The sequence below is a fragment of the Coturnix japonica genome, chromosome 3, assembly GCF_054131305.1.
Source record: "Coturnix japonica strain WE chromosome 3, WE-NBRP24, whole genome shotgun sequence".
Taxonomy (NCBI): Eukaryota; Metazoa; Chordata; class Aves; order Galliformes; family Phasianidae; genus Coturnix; species Coturnix japonica.
This window is the reverse complement of record NC_140665.1, coordinates 68,838,265-68,855,573: the sequence shown is the minus strand read 5'-3', so window position 1 is coordinate 68,855,573 and position 17,309 is coordinate 68,838,265. Positions and strand designations below refer to the sequence as shown.

General features: G+C 36.5%; 1 protein-coding gene across 5 annotated transcripts in view; it reads left to right on the top strand.

The window, feature by feature from the left end:
* Positions 1 to 17,309, top strand: part of KLHL32 (kelch like family member 32) — a 103,225-nt gene that overhangs the window by 49,844 nt on the left and 36,072 nt on the right. For 4 of the 5 annotated variants that reach the window (XM_015858869.3, XM_085541891.1, XM_015858870.3 and 1 more), the window contains one exon: positions 15,842 to 16,057. The exons of the other annotated variant lie outside the window; for it this stretch is intronic. In XM_015858869.3, coding sequence (XP_015714355.1) covers positions 15,842 to 16,057 — 216 coding nt within the window. The remainder of the gene's footprint in view (positions 1 to 15,841; positions 16,058 to 17,309) is intronic. 5 annotated transcript variants of the gene reach the window in all.

The following is a 17,309-nucleotide window of genomic DNA, read 5'->3' as shown; positions in this document are numbered from 1 at the left end:
CACCTCTGGGAGAGTGCTGCTGGTTTTAGACAGCTGAGAAGAGAGGCTGATGAATCCCAGAATGTTTAATGTATGGAATTCTTTGGTTTTATTACCATCTGATCAATACCAATGTTTTATGTCCTCCTTCTCTCCCTGCTGTCTTTTGCTTTTAATTCTCCATACCAACCAGGGCAGTTGAGATGCACGAACCAGAAAATTGCATGGTTTGTACCAGGGTAGTGCAGCTCCCCTTATCTGCTGGTGCTATCAGCAGCATGCAGTCATCAATCTGGCAGGAAAATGTATTTGATTGCGAGAGGTGACACCAAAAAGGTCGAATTGCTGCGCTCAGCTGGCAGAGGGTCCTGGCAGCCCGCCTGGGCAGCAGGTGGCACTGTGAGTCCGCAGCAGTGCCTGCAGAGCAGTGAGTACGGAAATAGGGGGAAAAAATGAAAAGAAAAATCATTTATTTTTACTCCGTGTTAGTCTTCTGACCTAATCAGTAAAAAAGTCATTATTCACACAACACTGGGCAATATGCATTGTAATTTTTAACAAATAATAGGAAACTGTTAATGTTTTCACAGGAAATACAGTTCTGTCTTGTGCAGCAATGGTCATTTATCACTGCACTTTGTGAAATCACTCATTTGTTCTAATTTGAATGTAAATGACTCTAAGGTTTTACAAATAAGGTGACAGACTCACATAAATGTAATTGCAGGGTTCATCTCTCTCTTTTTATATATCACTCATTAAGTTATGAATTAAATACATCGTATTAAACCAGGGGCATGTCCAATGATGATATTGTAATGGCAAATTACTCTATGCTATTAGAGGTGTATTTTTTATTCATGGACATTAATTTGTCATTAAGCGGCATTAGTTTAGCACTTTTATGTGGAAGACGTGACCTGAAAGAGGAGACTTACAGTTCTAACGTGGAAGAATGGGCATCCAGGCGCCACATAGACAGAGCCTTTTTACCTCCTGTGAAGAAGTACAGGGATGTTTTATTTAAGTTTGCTTTGATCTAAAACAATTTGAGTTGTGTTAAGCCATTTTAGCAAAGGTGTTTCTGAAATATGATGGTGCTCTGATTATAAAGTTTTTACCAATATGGGAAAAGTCAGATTGCTAAGTACAAAGTGGTGACTATAAATCATTTGTAACCTATGAACCCGAAGAGAACACTGGGCCTGAAGTGAGTTACAATCTGATTTTATCTCAGAAGTAGTGCTGTGGTAGATAGTTGATTGCCCAACCTTCCTTTTCTCTGTATTGCCTTAGCTAATTTTTTCTTTTTTTCCTTTCTTAGCTATGAAATAAATCTTTTACATCCTCTGTACTTTTTGTTTTTAAATGCTTTATTATTATTCTCAAGGTGAGCAATTTCAAGTTAAAGTGTTACTCAGGAGGTAAACCTTTCTCAAGAAAAGGAATGAGGAAATGTGTTATTTAATAGAATTTGAGAAGCAGCCTGGCACTTGAAGTATTAAACTGAGGAAAATAGTGGATGCCTCAATCCACTCCATCTTTAAAAGATATTAAAAAAAGCATTGCACAATTTATTTTCATTTATATTTCATTTCAACCATCTCTTGTTAGAAGTCTGAACTTTATAACAATCTCTATAGGTGATTCTTACCCTCCTACTTCAATTTATGTTTTTCTGATGGTTTAATCATTGCTGTTAGATCCATCTGTCTGAACTGCTCACAACACCCCTAGCTACTGTGTTGTGCTAGTTAAGAACAATTTGCAAAGGAAATGCCTAGATTCAAAGCCCAAGGTATGCAGAAGTATTTTCAGGAACAAAAGTACGCCAGGTAAAATTGTAGATTTAACTAATTAGAAACCTAATAAGAGAGAATTATGCTTCACTAGAATATTTCACTTCAAAGGAGAGCAAAAAAAAAAAAGTGAAGAAGTTCTGTGCAAAGCTGTTGATATTTTCTGGTAGATCTGTTAGCAGTGGTAAATGAGGCAACTTTCCAGCACAGTCCATCACACGTAATGTTTTAGCATAGCTGTACAGTTGTATAACTTGCTGGGAAACCAGAATCTTGCTTCAGAGTTATGGCCTAGAATAATTCTGTTCAAAACAAAAATTCAATTTCTGTCTAGTGTGGTAGTGCACAGGTCTTGCTCCAAGATGAATATAAGTGTATATACGCTGTCTTATGGAGCCTTCAGCCAATATGTAATGAGAGCTCTGAGACTTAAAATTTGTCCTTATTCAACTCACTAATTCTAAAAAAATAAATAAAAAACTAAAGATAGAAACCTAAAGATCAGTTGTATTTAAAAACTTCATTAGACATATGTGTGTTATTCCAGACTGAAAAATATTTGTAACTTCATTCACTTGTGTTCCTGTATAATCCATTCTAAACATCTGTTTATTAATTTGGAGGAATTGCTGCTTAATTTCCCATCTGTTTCACCAGTATTTCAGAACTTGGGATTTGTACCACAGTGTGTGTCAGGCTCCCAAGTTGGCACTGGATCTTGAATTACTTAAAGTAGGACTTGCAATTGCAGTTTATGGGGAACTGAGCTAGTATCACACAGAATTGTCCCTCCTGTGACTTTTATAGGAGCAGGTGTGTCCTCTGCATTAGAAAGGTAGTACTGTGTTGCTGATCTATTCTTTGTGAGTACTTTGACCTTTATTGTGAAAATTTTTCAGAGCTGCTCAAAGAAGATTCTAAATTCTAGTTCAGAGTTCTCTACTTGTATACCATAAGCTGTTCCACTTATAAGTTCAAGGACTTTTGTACGTATACAGTACATAAGCATGCCTGTTTATCGTGAGAAAAGTGTTGTAGTACCCATAAACAGGTCCAGCCTCCAAAACACATCAGGATAGGAATTCTAATTGACTTGAAATACCATGTTGTACACATTGCAAACACAAGGGGAATATGCCCCGTGTCATATAAACACTAATTTTGAAGCCTATATGCTATCTTGTTGTTTTTTTTCTTGCCCCACAATGTTTTTACTTATTTACATCAATACTGTCTTCCTGGGAAGCTGAAGTATGCAGGGAGTATATGTATACAATGTTAATATCAAGGACCCCCAGAGACTGATATTGAATGTTTACTATAATTAGGTGAAAGTTAGTGTTGTGAGCCTTAACCTGCATATTTATGTATTATGCAACTTTGGTGAAATGTCCTACTCAAGATCTGGACTCATTCAGCCCTGGACCAAAATCTGAATAGTGAGATGGTACTTCTTGAAAAGGAATAAAGCAAGCAGCCAAAATGATCATAGTTTGGGGTGAAAGTTCAGAGAAAAACCAAACAAAAACCCAACATCTTTGTAGTAGTCTCTAAACACCTGATGTTCTGCTTCTAAAGATTGTTGAAATCCCTGAAATTTTGATACTTTAGCAATATTTCTTAATAAAATTTCAGAATTAAAGGGATTAATTTTTAATTAACATTCACATTATAATCATACATCAAAAAAGCATTTTTCATGCAGTTCTAGTTCATTCTTAATAACTTATTTTTAGCTTAATTACTCAGTTTGTTATTTTCTTTTTTTTGTTTTCTTTTGTTTTTTTCTGCAGCTACTGCATGTCCCTGTTCTAAATGTCCTTCCAGTAGTAAAGGGTGCCCATGGCTTCACTTCCTTTTGGTAGTGTATGGGGGGTATGGAAGAGGACATGGCATATACTTGTGAATTTTGAGGTATTGTAGTAGTGAATACTTGGAGTTTGGCCCTACAGCAATCGATTCAGCTTATAAAGTTGTTGGCTTCAAAGTGGCATCTTTATGCCTGTGATAATTTTGCCATGTATTTCTTTGTCCTATGTATATAAAGCAATTATTAAATATTTTCTGCATTTCTGTGGAAAAAAATCCTTAGTAGTAAAGCATAGGAATCTAACGTTCTCTGTTTGGGAATGAGAGGATAGATTGTTTTTAACTCTTGGTAAGAACAGCTAGGAACTAAGTAAAGAAAATCCATTTTGATTTTTGAATGCTCAGACTTTCCTGATGCTTAGCGCCTCCAGCAGAGTGAATATTCACATTTTTGGTTTTGGTGCAACTTGTGACATTTTTTGACACTGGTGAGGGTTTGATATGGGAGCTGCTGAAATGGGAACTGCATCAAGACTTATTTTCTACATCTGAGCTTTGGTAATTCTAGGTTTCCTCATTTTATTTATTTGTTGAGGGTGAGAATTATAATAATTTCTTACCAAGGAAGTAATAGGTGAATCCCTGATCAATAGTGTTTAAAATACAAATAGAAAACCTTTGATCTTATTGAATCATAGTGAACTTTATTATTATTATTATTCAGTGTTGTTTCCTTAGTTTTCTCTTTTTTCAGTTTTCTTCTCATACATGGACTGCTACCTATTAATCTTCTTTGTGCTGTTTCTCTCCTGATATCAGTTCTGATTATCATGTAATAAACTTGCTGATCAGTACAGCTGCCAGTTGTAGGAAAAAAGAGATGTTATTTTCACTGCAAAATTTAAGGACAGTGTTGTCTCAATAAAATAAAGCCTATCTACAAAACATGTTACGGACATTTTTCTGAACTGCAAAACGTCATAAAATTGTTTTATGGTTGGAGGCAGTGGAAGAATTCTGTAGCAACTAGAATGCTGGAGTAGGTTCTAGGTTCTGCTTTTTGTAGCTTTTACATCATGGAAAACTTCTTAAATCATTTTTCTGCCATTTAATTTAATTTAATTTAATTTTACTCTAAGATGAAAATTTGTTTTGATTTAGTGCTGAGAGCACAAAATTATTTAGTTATTTTTGGGTGGTCAGATGTCACAGGAGCACACAGCAATCTGAACAAGTAGTAGTATTCCAGACGAAATATATTTTGTGGCACCTTTAATGTTGCCTTTTTATCATCCCTATCCTTATGATCAGATTATTAATTCATGAATACCCTTGTATCATTCTGCAGCTGCAACAAGTCTGTTTAGATGCACAGCTGCAAAATGTCTGAAATCACATGAAGGCAGTGCAAGCAGTCCTGTACTTTCTAGCACAATGATCAGGGTAATTCTGATTCTATATCCACAAGCCATAAGCTTGTATTTGCTGAAGATCTTGTCAGAACTGTCTAGCTTTTATGTGTTATCTCCATTTTATAAGCACCTTTGAACAAGATCAAATCCTCCAGGAGTCTTTCTTTAAAAATAAGCCTAAGTTGAGCACCTTAAAACTTACAAGGTTGGTTTTCCAGCCAATAGTATTTTCATATCCTTAAAGTATGGACTTCAGTACTGGGAATAACATTTGAGCAGTAACATTAAAATTGCTTTGTGAAGCAGCAGGAGTGTTTCTTGCTTTTATTGGACAGCACTCAGTGTGTGTTTTATGACATGAGCATTTTCTTTGCCACAGCACGTTGCTGTGAACTCACATTATGAGTTTGGCAGTTTTCTAGTTTCTCGTGATGGCCTGTGTGTGTGTGGTTCCAAATAGAGCTCATTGTAGTTTCTGTATCAGCTACATTACTGCTTCTGATAAATGTTTTTTTGTTGGTTTGTGTTTTTAAAGTGATAATTTTGCCAGGAGATCAAGGCTATATTTGTGTTCTAACATTCTTACAATTTGCTTTTGTGGGGCGTTCTGCAAATTCTACTAGCAGAATTTACCATTGCCTAATTCAGTTAAACTGTTAATGGTGTTGAACCAAGGCTGAATTCCTTGAAGTCTTCACTGGGAAGAATTACACTGCTTGATAAATTAGTTTGAGGTTGACATTAAACAAATCTTTCATACAAGATACATTATTACTAGATGCATGCAATACAATGAAAAAATGAAAATTTTACCCGGATATCTGGAAGAACTCCATGTTCCTTTGATGCTGTTGATACAATGATCTCTGGTTGTTCTAGAGAGATAACAGAAACTGTTCTCCAATATTTACTTGTTATTTTGTTTTTTTTTGCTTGAATTTGCAAATAGATTCCTAAACTAATTCCATCCATCACATGACACTAAGTTGACTAATATACATGTATTTCCTTAATTTTTTCCAAACTTTTTTTTCAGTGTTTCAGGATTAAAGGTCTAAGTAGTCCCTTTAAAATTCTTTACTTTGTTCCATGGTGCTGGTATCAAATAATCTAATTTCTGTTCTTATCTGGCTTACTTGCAGATAGAAAATAGTGTTGAAACAGCAGTGGCATGTATGGGGTAGATCATTGCAGGCACAAATCTGAAAACGATCTGCCCTTTCTGTGTTGCTCTACACAACCTTGTCATCAACTTTTAGAAATGGCAATGATATTTTGTAATAAATTCATTGTGTGTGCTTCAACTTTTTCCATGCTTACATTATCGTTTTTGATTCTGTTTTATTGATGCTTCTGCAATTTTTTCTCAGAGAATGGTCAGGCACTGGAATAGCCTGCCCAGGGAGGTGCTGGAGCGCCATCACTGGCAGTGTTCAAGAAGCGTCTGGATAGGGAGCTAGGAGATGTGGTTTAGGGGTTTGTAGGTATGGCAAAGGGAGGACAGTTGGACTAGATGATCTTATAGGTCCTTTCCAACCTTGTGATTCTATGATTCTATGATCTTCATATTACTCGCTAGCAAGTGGATCATTTAGTGACTCCTTTGTCAGCAATATTTAAGCTAGTAGACAACTGTGGTGATGTGATTCTTATGTTGTGTTTGGAAACTGCTAGTTTACTATCATGTCTATCAAAACAATACTTAATACTGAGTTATCCTGCATTCGATTCAGTCCTGCTGCTAGAGTATCACACAGTGCCTTAACATTCCGATAAAGTTGTGAGGCTTTGTGAGTTTAGCAAATACTTCTGAGATTGCTTATCTGCGCTAATTAACCAATCATTCCACGTTATAGACAGTTTGTTTCATTCTCTGGTGGGATTAGATGCCTACCTCATTCCTGGTTCTCCATCATTAGATGTGTTTATTAGCTTTGTAATCCTTAAGCATTTGGTGATAGGTGCTGTCTGGGATTCTGAAGAGGATACAAATTTTTTAACTAAAGTCGTCCCTTGCTGAGTTTATTGTAGAGCAAACATGAAATGTTCAAGAAATAAAATATCATAAGATGATTCGGAAACATAGCTGTTTTAATTATATAGTTCTTCCACATGAACACTTCTCTTGTTCTTGTTTATATCTAGAATGTTAACATTAACATAGTGGTAATTATTGATAAATATGAGTAATAGAATATGCTGCTTATATGTCTCCTGCTGCAGCATTTTGACTTCCTTTTCTTTTTTTAGTTAGTGAATACCCTGATATTAACAATCATCACCATTATTTATTTGCATTGGAATAAGATGAGAATTTAGCTAAGAAGTTCCAGTAAGTCAGTAGTGAGGAAATCCAGACATTTATTTTTCCAGATGCTGTGGAGGGACTCTGTGGAAGTTTTTCACAGTCACAGCAACCGTTTGCATTCTGAATGTTTTTAATGTGGAAAAGGAACAGTGTATTTTCCTGTCAGTCTCATTCTTAATAATTCACAGTAAACTTTTTGGGGTCTCTATTAACATATCTGACACTAATGCTGTTTTTATTTTATTTTTTCCTCATTGATAACAGAAATGGGGATAAACAGTAAAATCACGTTTTAGAATACTGTGTATTAGAAGCATTTTTACTAGCATTTTCACTACGTTTGAATGTTTTCATACTTAATGTTGATTTGAAGCTTATTTTGTGTTTCAGAATTTTAAGGAGTTTTCCTTGCCTATTTTTTTTCAAAAATGTTAAGAAAATTATTGAAATTATTTTTCCCCTATTAAGTGACTAGAATGTACCAGGACAGTTTGGAGATTCATTACTCCCATATAGAATGAAATGAAAGCAGAAGCAATTGGAAAATCATTTCTGAGCATCATTAGTAGAACATACTGCACTTCAGTGGCTCTTACTCAATTCCCATTTGTAACATGTTCTGTCATTTCTGTCCTGTCTGACAGACAGAAGGGCTGTTACTGTTTCTCACTTGAGGAGAAAGTTGACAGAGAATTTTCATGTCTTAAATCACAGGATGACTTTGAGCTACTAATGTGACACCATCAACAAAAAGGTGGTTTGAGCCTAGAATGTTTCATGCAGGATAATTTATGAAACCAAGGAAGTATTAATGCTAGTGCATGGTGTGATGTCACTTCTTGATGCTGAAACATCATGAGAAGTACTGTGAAGGGTTTGCCCATGCAGCAGAATAAATGAAGTCAGACTGGGAGAGAGGTGTAGAAAGGGGCAGCTAGGATGATCAGTAAAGTCTATTGTACATAAAGAGATTAAAAAAGCCTGACTTTTTCAGCCTAGCAAATGAAGGCTGAGAAAGAATATGGTTGGCCAAGGGAATAAATACCTGGAGAAAGAGAGAGCTGTTAAAACTACCTCTTAGTATGACAAAGAAACACATGTGCATAAACTGCCTGAGTAAATTAAGCTGGAAATGAGAAGACAGAAGGCTCAGCTGATTTTGGGACTGGTAGTAGTGCTTAGGAGCAAGAATGGAGTTAGTTTTAAGCTGGATTTTTCTTAATTTGTCAGTAAAAAATAATTCAATCAGCTTTTCCAGTATAGTAGGAGTATTGGCTTCTGCTAATGTATTCTGTTGAAAATTACTAAGTTCTGTTTTTTTTTTTTTTTTCTCCTTTAGTTTTCTTTTTGTTGGTAAATGTATTTTGTAGCTGCTACTGCTGTGATCCTTGGGTCTCTGAAGAACAAAACTTGTTTCTTCTAGTTTTGATAATATTAGCAACAAGAAAAAAAAAAAGGCAGAAGAGAGCGTTAGCATAGAAGATTGCTGTCAGTTGATGAATTAGCCAAGTACTTTTCAGCCTTATCTTCTGTTATAGTGAAACTTTTATCTCTGAAGTGTTAGCAAAAATATAAAGTAATGGAACATTTTTGAGGACGATGTATCAATATCCTGTGACTTATGACAGAATAAAGAATGCGTGATTATGCTATTCCTCATACCATTTGTAGAGGTCACGTTCCCAAAATTGGCAAACAATATAAATGCTGATAAATCTGCAGAAATTCTTGCTTTGGGTTTTTATGTTGTCTGAAACAGTATAAATGAGGCAGGTGAAGGATTAGGTGATCTCTGCATGCTATTTCATCCCTATGTTTTTGTTTGTTTAATAGTAGTTGTTGTTACAATTATTTTGCCAAGAACCTCTCTGAGAAGTGAAGCTTTTCATCTGGGGAGTTTTTGTGCCAGGTGCATAAAAAGTATGAACAGCAGCATCAGTTTAGCAATGCAAAGCAGCTATTGAAAACACTACAAAACTTCACATGTGGTTATTCCAGTGATGCCATGAACCTTTAATTGTTAATATTTCATTATTGTATTTCTTTCCATGATACACAAAAATGTATATGTAATATGTAAAAAAATGCAAATGAGAGCCACTAACAATATTTAATTGGATTGCTGTTTGAAAAGACTTATACTATTTAATCACTTAAATCAATCTCCTTGGGATCCTAGAAAGTGTTGACTTTTTTAGTTTTACTTTTGAATATCTGCATATTACATGTGTCACTTTCTTCCCTACCCTAGAAGAGGGTGATCACTGATCACTGGCACCAGCAAGATAAAAACTGAAAGCTAAGCAGATGTAGGGAAATACAGAGGGGAAAGGGGGGGGGGGGGAGGGTAAAGTGCTTACAGGGAAGAGGGAAAATATATTTATATATACACACTGCACTGATCTTGTAATAAATGCAAGCACCATTTTTTACAGTGCGAAATTCTCACCCAGCTGTTCTGCTGTGACTGGACTTCATCCCAAATGTCTTTCATGGTTCACCTAGATGGCCTTGGTGCTTAGTAGAGTGAAATTTCAAATCAGATCTAAAATGCAGTTTTTGAAGGATTTGTGCATATGCTTAGTATGAAATATGTATTTCTGTTGCTTTGCTGTTAAGTATGTGCCTTATCTGTCTGGTCATAGGTGAGCAAGTGAGATTTTGTGGAACTAGAAAAGAGTGAGAACCAATGCAAATGGATTTCTTTTCTTGTAAAACTGAGTTCATCTCTTTTTGTTGTCCTCTAAGTGAATTTTTGTCAAGATGTTTTTTAATTTTGTTAATATTCCAGGTCTAATTAGAGTCTGCCTTCAATATTAATTATGTCCAGTCAATACAGTGGGTTTAACTCAGCAGAAAACCTGAAGGACTTGGGATCAGGATCCTGTTGTACTAAATTTTGCTTGAGAGTAAGCTATCTCTGCCCCATGAACCTCACAGTTCCTTTTTTGTTGTTGTTGTGAAGAGGCTGAACCCCTTTTAGTAAAATAGGGGAATAGTATCTCAGTGCAGCTCTTCCATTATAGCAGCAGGGCTAGGCAGTTAGTACTTTGATTTATAACAGCATTGTAATCTAAATAGGAAGCAGGTGGAGTTGCAACTGAGTATGATACTTGGGATATTAATGGCTTGGCTTGGCAGTGGAATTTCTAAAGCTGTATATACTTTTTCTGTCTTAATTATGCATTCATTAAAAGCTTTTATACCCAACAGAATAAAGTAAATATTTTTTGATCTCTGTAGTGTGCTCCCAGACTGTAGATTTGCACAGCAGGGTCTTGATAATCTGAATAAATTGTATTTCCCCAAGGAGTTTATCTTTCAAATAAGGTCATAAAGAAATGCATTCTTTCCCCTTAGTTCTCCTTGTGCTTTTTTTGCTATTTATAACACAGAGTACATGAACAGAGGTATATTGTACTCTACTGTGTACTTGGTTATGATTAACTCTAATTTATCAATCTGTTACTTGCATCCTTTTCTGTGGCTTATGCAATGCAATTATTCTTTAAAGTAAAAACCGAATAAGGATGGATTTGGAAGTAATTTAAATATGTTTATATTTTTTCTTGTTTGACAATTTATACCATCTCTATTAAAATAAACATATGGATTAACACACAGGTGATGTCACATCATATATTTTGTATATTTAATATTGTCTTTCAGGTATGTTTGTTTGGAAAAGCGATCTTCTTTTACAAGAGCTTTAAATGTCAGCTGATTATTAAATTGGTTTGACATCTAAAGGCTGTAATACCAAAACAGAAGACAATAATGTAGAACAGTAGATCATCTTATTGGTGGCATGGCAGAGAAGGAAAGTAGAGTAGATTAATTAGAATCAAAGGTAGTTTCTTGTTGTAGAAGACACTGATAAATAATTTGGTCAATTTATTACAGAATTAGAGTGGTTATAAGGGACCTCTGGAAATCATCTAATCCAATCTCTCTGCTAAAGCAGGCTCCTTGGAATAGGTTACAAGAGAAAGTTTCTGGGAGGATTTTGAATATCTCTGGAGAAGGAGACTCCACAGCCCTTCTGGGCAGCTTGTTTCCTTGCCCTGTACCCTCAAAGTAAAGGAAAATTTTCCTCATGTCTGTATGTTTGTACCAAAGACCTAACCCGTGGGACACCTCCAAGTAGGTCCTCAAAGAGGTTGGAGTTGGTTCTCCTGGAGTCCAGGGCTGCAGTCCTACTTATTGTCTTGTTTCTTCTAAGATCCCAGACTCTGCTGTCTCATGGTCATCGCATCCAAGGCTGCTCCCAACCTTTGTATTCCCAACCCACTCCTTCCTTCCTTGTAAGAACAAGGCCCAGCAGCACACTTTTCCCTGTTGGCCCCACAACCACCTGTATCAGAAATTTTTTTTGTTTTTTTGTTTAATTGAAGTCCCCCATGAGAACCAGTGTCTGTGATCATGGGGATGCTCTCAAGTGTCTGTAGAAGACCTCATCAACATTCTCCTCCTGATCAGGCAGCCTGTAGTAAACACCCACAACTCTGTCACTCCTAGTAACTTTAATTCTCACCCGTAAGTTCTCCACTCATTCCCTGTCGTTCTTTAGGCAGGGCTCCATGCATTCCAGTTCTCTCACACAAAGAGAACTCCACTGGCTTGCTTTGTTGGTCTGTCCTTACTAAGTACGTAGCCATCCATGACATCATTCTGGCCTTGAACTGTCTCACTATATCTCCATGATTGCAGTGAAATCATGGCTGTGGTCACACACAGATCTCTAATTCTTCTTGCTTATTCAGGATATTCAGTTTCCCTAGAGGTATGCTTGAGGATTCCATATAGCTACATATTCACTTGAAGTGACTGGACTTCTGGCTCATGTCATGGAAGGCAGTGAAGGAATGTCTGTCATTGATATGGTTGGCCTGGCTTATTCCCCAGTTGGTTGCAATGGCATGAACATTACTATTTTGGATCCAATCCCCCAAGTTGTTCAGTTTAAAGCCTGTTTCATTTAGTTAGCCTGACTACTGCCAGAAATTGCCCTGCCTCTTATAGAAAGGGAGGAATGGGATCCACCTAACAGGTTACAGTCATCACAGAAAGTTACACAGAAAGTTAACCCTTGCACCAACACTTGCCACATAGACAAGAGTGGATATGTGTTATGTATCTGTTTCTGGCTCCATTCTTTCCCTCCACTGCTTGAATTGGTTTGACTTCACTGTGGGATTTTAGAACCATTTCAACTGTTAGTTGAAGTTCTGTTTATTTTTTTTAATTATTATTATTATTTTTTAATCTTACACATGTTTGTCATCCTTGTCTGAATGTTTCATCAGTGTAACACACACGCCATGTTAGAAGAGAGGGGATTGCTACCTTCCCCTAATTCTTTTCAACTCTTTGTGACAGTTTTGTTTGTGTTCCTATTTCATCCTTTGCTTCAAAAAAATAAGCGGGTTACATTTAAAAGTTTTTATAAACAAGATGTAAAGCTACAAGCCCCTTTTTCTTGTTTTTGTTTGTTTTTCCCAAGGACCTGCTGCACTGTGATACAGTTCCAGAAGAAAGATTTGCACAACTTTAGCACAATATAATAAAATGAATGGAATCCAGAACTCTTACTTATAACCAGGACTAAATTTTCTGTCGAGTAACCTGTTCCATTTTTCATTTATTTAACAAATTTTTCATTCAGTTGAGAGTGTAGCTTGAAACCGCATTCATCTGAGGCCAATCAGATTAAGTTTATGGTGATTGCTTTGATGCTTCCTTTTAAAAAAAAAAACAAAAAAACCCAGAAGATAAGCTGTATTTTTTTTTTTCAACTAACTCACATAGTGCATTTTAGTCTGACGTGCTTGAAAGTCTTACCAGATATCAAGAACTCGATTATCTGATCTGCAGCATACATCTTGCAGTCTCAGCATGACTTTTTTGCCTTCTGATATAATCACAGAGACAGCAGTGTACAGTACTGTATAATTTTGATTGGAAAATTGGTATGACATTCTAATAATTTTCATTTGTAAAAGCTAACGCACTGCTGCTTATACTGTGAAATACAAACCCATAGATCAATTCAAACTTTATGTGAAACACAAATAGGTGTTTTTGATTACAGGCCAAGATCAGCTTTGACAAAATGTACTTGCAAGATTCATCAAGCAGTAAAACCATGAGTCCAGCAGGTCACTAACACATTATGTTAGACAAAGCATCAAAAATCTGCCAGCCTACCAATAAAAATAAGTAAACAAATAAAATCCATAATAAATAAATAAGCAGACACATATATTATATAAATAAGCATCTGGAGTAAGTGAGCAGTTACAAATATAAATAAATAATGTTGTAAACAAACATCTGATGAGAGTTGTCTTTTATCCATAGAGTTCTTCAACCTCTCTGCTGTATGACTGCTTTCATCAAAAACTTTACCTGTGGTCATTTTGAGGGGTGGAGGAGATGAGAGATCATCAAAAAAACCAAAACAAAAAATGCAGGTGTAACAGTGTTTTCCAGATCTCACTGAAAATATGAGGTTTTATGTTTAGTTGGTTGGTTGATTTTTATTTTTTTTTTTTTTTTTTAGGGAAAAATGGCATTTTTGTGTGTCATGTTACTCTGTAATAATAAGAAAATGTTGTTGTGTTATCTCCAGCAATGCCCTCTGCATAAGACATCTGTCCTTCTCCATTGAGCTGGGACGTTATTCCTCAGATCCTAATGCTTGATCACTTGTTTATTTTTATCTTCCCCAGATATAGCTGTTCTAAATTTCTTTCAGAATGTTTGGCAATCATTCAAGGAGCTTTTTCAGCAAATATTCTTCCTAATCAGCTGTGATAAAAGCGTGGTCGCTGCTAGTTAAATACTGGGAGACGTACTTCGATTATGCTGTGTAATGTTGGTGCCATGGTGCTGTGAGGAACTGTCTGATCTGCAGATATTAAGTCATGGAGGAAGCCAGATACTCTTCATTTAAAATTCCTTCCTTTCTCTTTGTTCTTCTGCAGCTATGGGAGATTTGCCCTTGCCTCCTCTATGTTAGTGTGAAGAGGAGGTGACACCATTTCTGTCTTTGGGGTTGATGGCTGTTAGTGCTTATTCTGGCAGTTCAAACACCTTCTCTTTGTTCTTCCGAGAAAAGTAAGAGAAGCTTCTATGCAACAGTTTAAGTAGATAATGAATGGGATTTGTCTCTAATCTACATCTTTGCCAGTGAAGGTGGGTGTTCTAGTTGGGAAGTAATGCAGCAAATAGACGCTTCCAAAGGAATTTGATTCAGTTTTCTCTAGCACCGACTCCTCCAAGCAGGTGAAAAAAATTCTTTCTCCACTCTCCATTGCATATGCATAAACAGCTCCACAGTCATTGGGACAGCCACCCAATTCACACGTTCGAGATGTAGTCCATAAAACCTTCCAAAAAAACCCTCTTCGCACTTTCCCATCTTCCCTGTTGCTCTGCTCGATCTGCCAGCCGTGCAGCTCATTTGACATTTACAAGATTTCTTGTCAGTTTCATTTGGTTCTGCCATCCCATCCAGCAGAGCAGCGAAAGTGAAATTGCCTTAATTCAGTCTGTTTCTCTTCCCTGCTCTAGTCCCAGTGTTAACGAACCCGTGGAGTGGAACTGACAACAGTTCTTGTCACTTTCACACCTGGAGCTGGTCAAGGAGAAGGCTGCTGAGAGGGAGCAATGCAGGAAATTGGAAGGTGAAAACTGGGGCTGTGAAGGGGAGAAGGAGAGACATGTGAGCATACAGCAAGAATAGAGAGAATGGATAAACAGGCTTCTTTCCCAAATGTCCTAAGTGCTTTTCTCTAACCTGTGTGAATTCTGAAAAGCTTGTGGTCTAGAGCAGCTGACACTAATTTACAGGGGGTGCCAAGACAATAACATTAGTACAAGTTACCCGGTATGAGGATGAGGAAGACGTCTTACTCAGACTGTAGCTTTTGTCTCTGCAGGTTTGCTGCTGTGAGAAGGAAGGGGACAAAGAACAGGAAACTGACATCCACTATAGGTTGCTGTCAGTGGTTTGAAAAACAAAGGACTATTTGTTCATTGAAGATAAAACTTATGCATAATAAAATGTAGCTCACTGTCTCAGATTTTGTGAGGTTTCATGGAACTAGAATTTGTACTGCACAGGTGCTCTAGATCAATCTGAATGGTAAACAGTGAGCAAGCAATGCCTTTGTAGCAAACTACTGTAGTTAAAAATACACTTGTTAACTCCTGTGAGCATTTGTTATAAACCATGTTGGTGTCTTATTTTATATACGAATCTATATGTCTTATAGATGCTGTATGCATATGTAACTGTTGCAGAGGCAATATAAATGACTAGTATTGTATATATTTGCATACGCCCCGGTAACATTTGCACATATGTTTTAAATGAAGCTATGTTAATTAATTTCAAGTTGTATTACCTTCTTTTTCCTTAGCTTCCAAAAGAACAGCCTTTTTTATTATTTGAGACCTGTGGGGTTTTTTTGCTCTTTATTTTTATTTTTTTCCTTCTGAGACGTATTTTGTTTGCTTCATCCATTTAGGAATTAAATAGTTTTAATTACTTGGACCTGTATAAGCTTGCGGACCTCTTCAACCTCACTTTGTTGGAGAATGCAGTGGTTGACTTCTTAGTAAAACATCTCTCTGAGCTATTGAAGAGTCATCCTGAAGAAGTTCTGGCACTCCCATACTGTCTCCTTCGAGAGGTTTTTAAAAGTGATAGACTCACTTCACTCAGTGAAGAACAAATCTGGCAGGTAAGAAGACTGGTGAACGAGCAGAATGTGTGATACTCTCTTAAACCATTGCAATGCATTGTTGTTTTGGATCCCTGAAGCAATCTCTAGTGAGAATAAATGTCGAGAAAAAGCTGTGAATAACAACTGCAGGAAATGTTTCAATTAATTAAAAAAATAAAAATGTATTGCCTTAATTCAATTAGTTTGTTTGGAAGAAAGCTTAGTCTTATTGGTTAACTTGTGTTATTTGGATATGGACAGAGATTTTCTTCCGGATCTAGCTTTGACTGGTGGGAAGAGATGGCTGCTGCATCTGACTCAACTGTCATCATCTCTGGCGGGGTTAGTGCCACAAGGCTGGTGGCAAATCTGCTTGTGCAGTCTGTCCTGTTTGCTTCAGACAAGCTTAGCTGCATTACCTGTGCTAATGCTTGGAGCCCTGTACTGCAACTGACTGACTTTGCCTGAAGGAAACTGGGCTGCTCCACTCAAAGATGAGTGGAGGCTTTGGTGGAAGGTTTGTAGCAAGAAGCTGTTGATGAGAAACATTTCCTTTAAATTAAGTTGGATCCATAAAAGCACCAGATTGCCAGACATAGAATATTAACAATATTGAAGCTTTGTATAGTAACCTCCAGTGTGAAGGGAAAAAAAACATCTAACCTGTAAAGAGAAATGCAAAAACTAAAACTGTGTCACTGGAAACATTCCTATGAGATGTCTGTAAGAATTGCAGCTTGTGATATAGTGGAAGTAAACCTTCAGTGTTTGTTACCCAAACACTTCTTCTGTTTTCTTTATGCTGTTTTATAGAAAGAAAGCATTTCAGGGTACTTTGAGGTGGAATGTTGTTTCCTTGAAAGAAACCTGTACTTTCTTTTAGGAAGCTGGTTATCTTGGTCCATCAGAGAAGACCGAGAGTCTATCGATTTATATTTCAAGCTCTCTTATTCACCTACTTATCTCTTGGATTATTTAACTATATAATTTCATGAATATGCCATTGTTTTCTCAAAGAGTAAAATGTGTATTCATTTGTAGGGTTCACCTTCTGTGGAAGAATAATTTCATGCAGGAATGAAGTATTCTTAAGAAAATTAAAATGGATTGTTAAACTCTTCAAACCACAAAGATGGTTTGCAGGTGAACCTTAACCCTTCAGTCTGATAACTGATGCAGCATTTTCCAAATCTTTGAGGCTGGATTATGGAGTATTTCAGGAAGATATTTTCTGCAGATAGTAATATAGAGCTAGAGTGTTTCTTGTGAT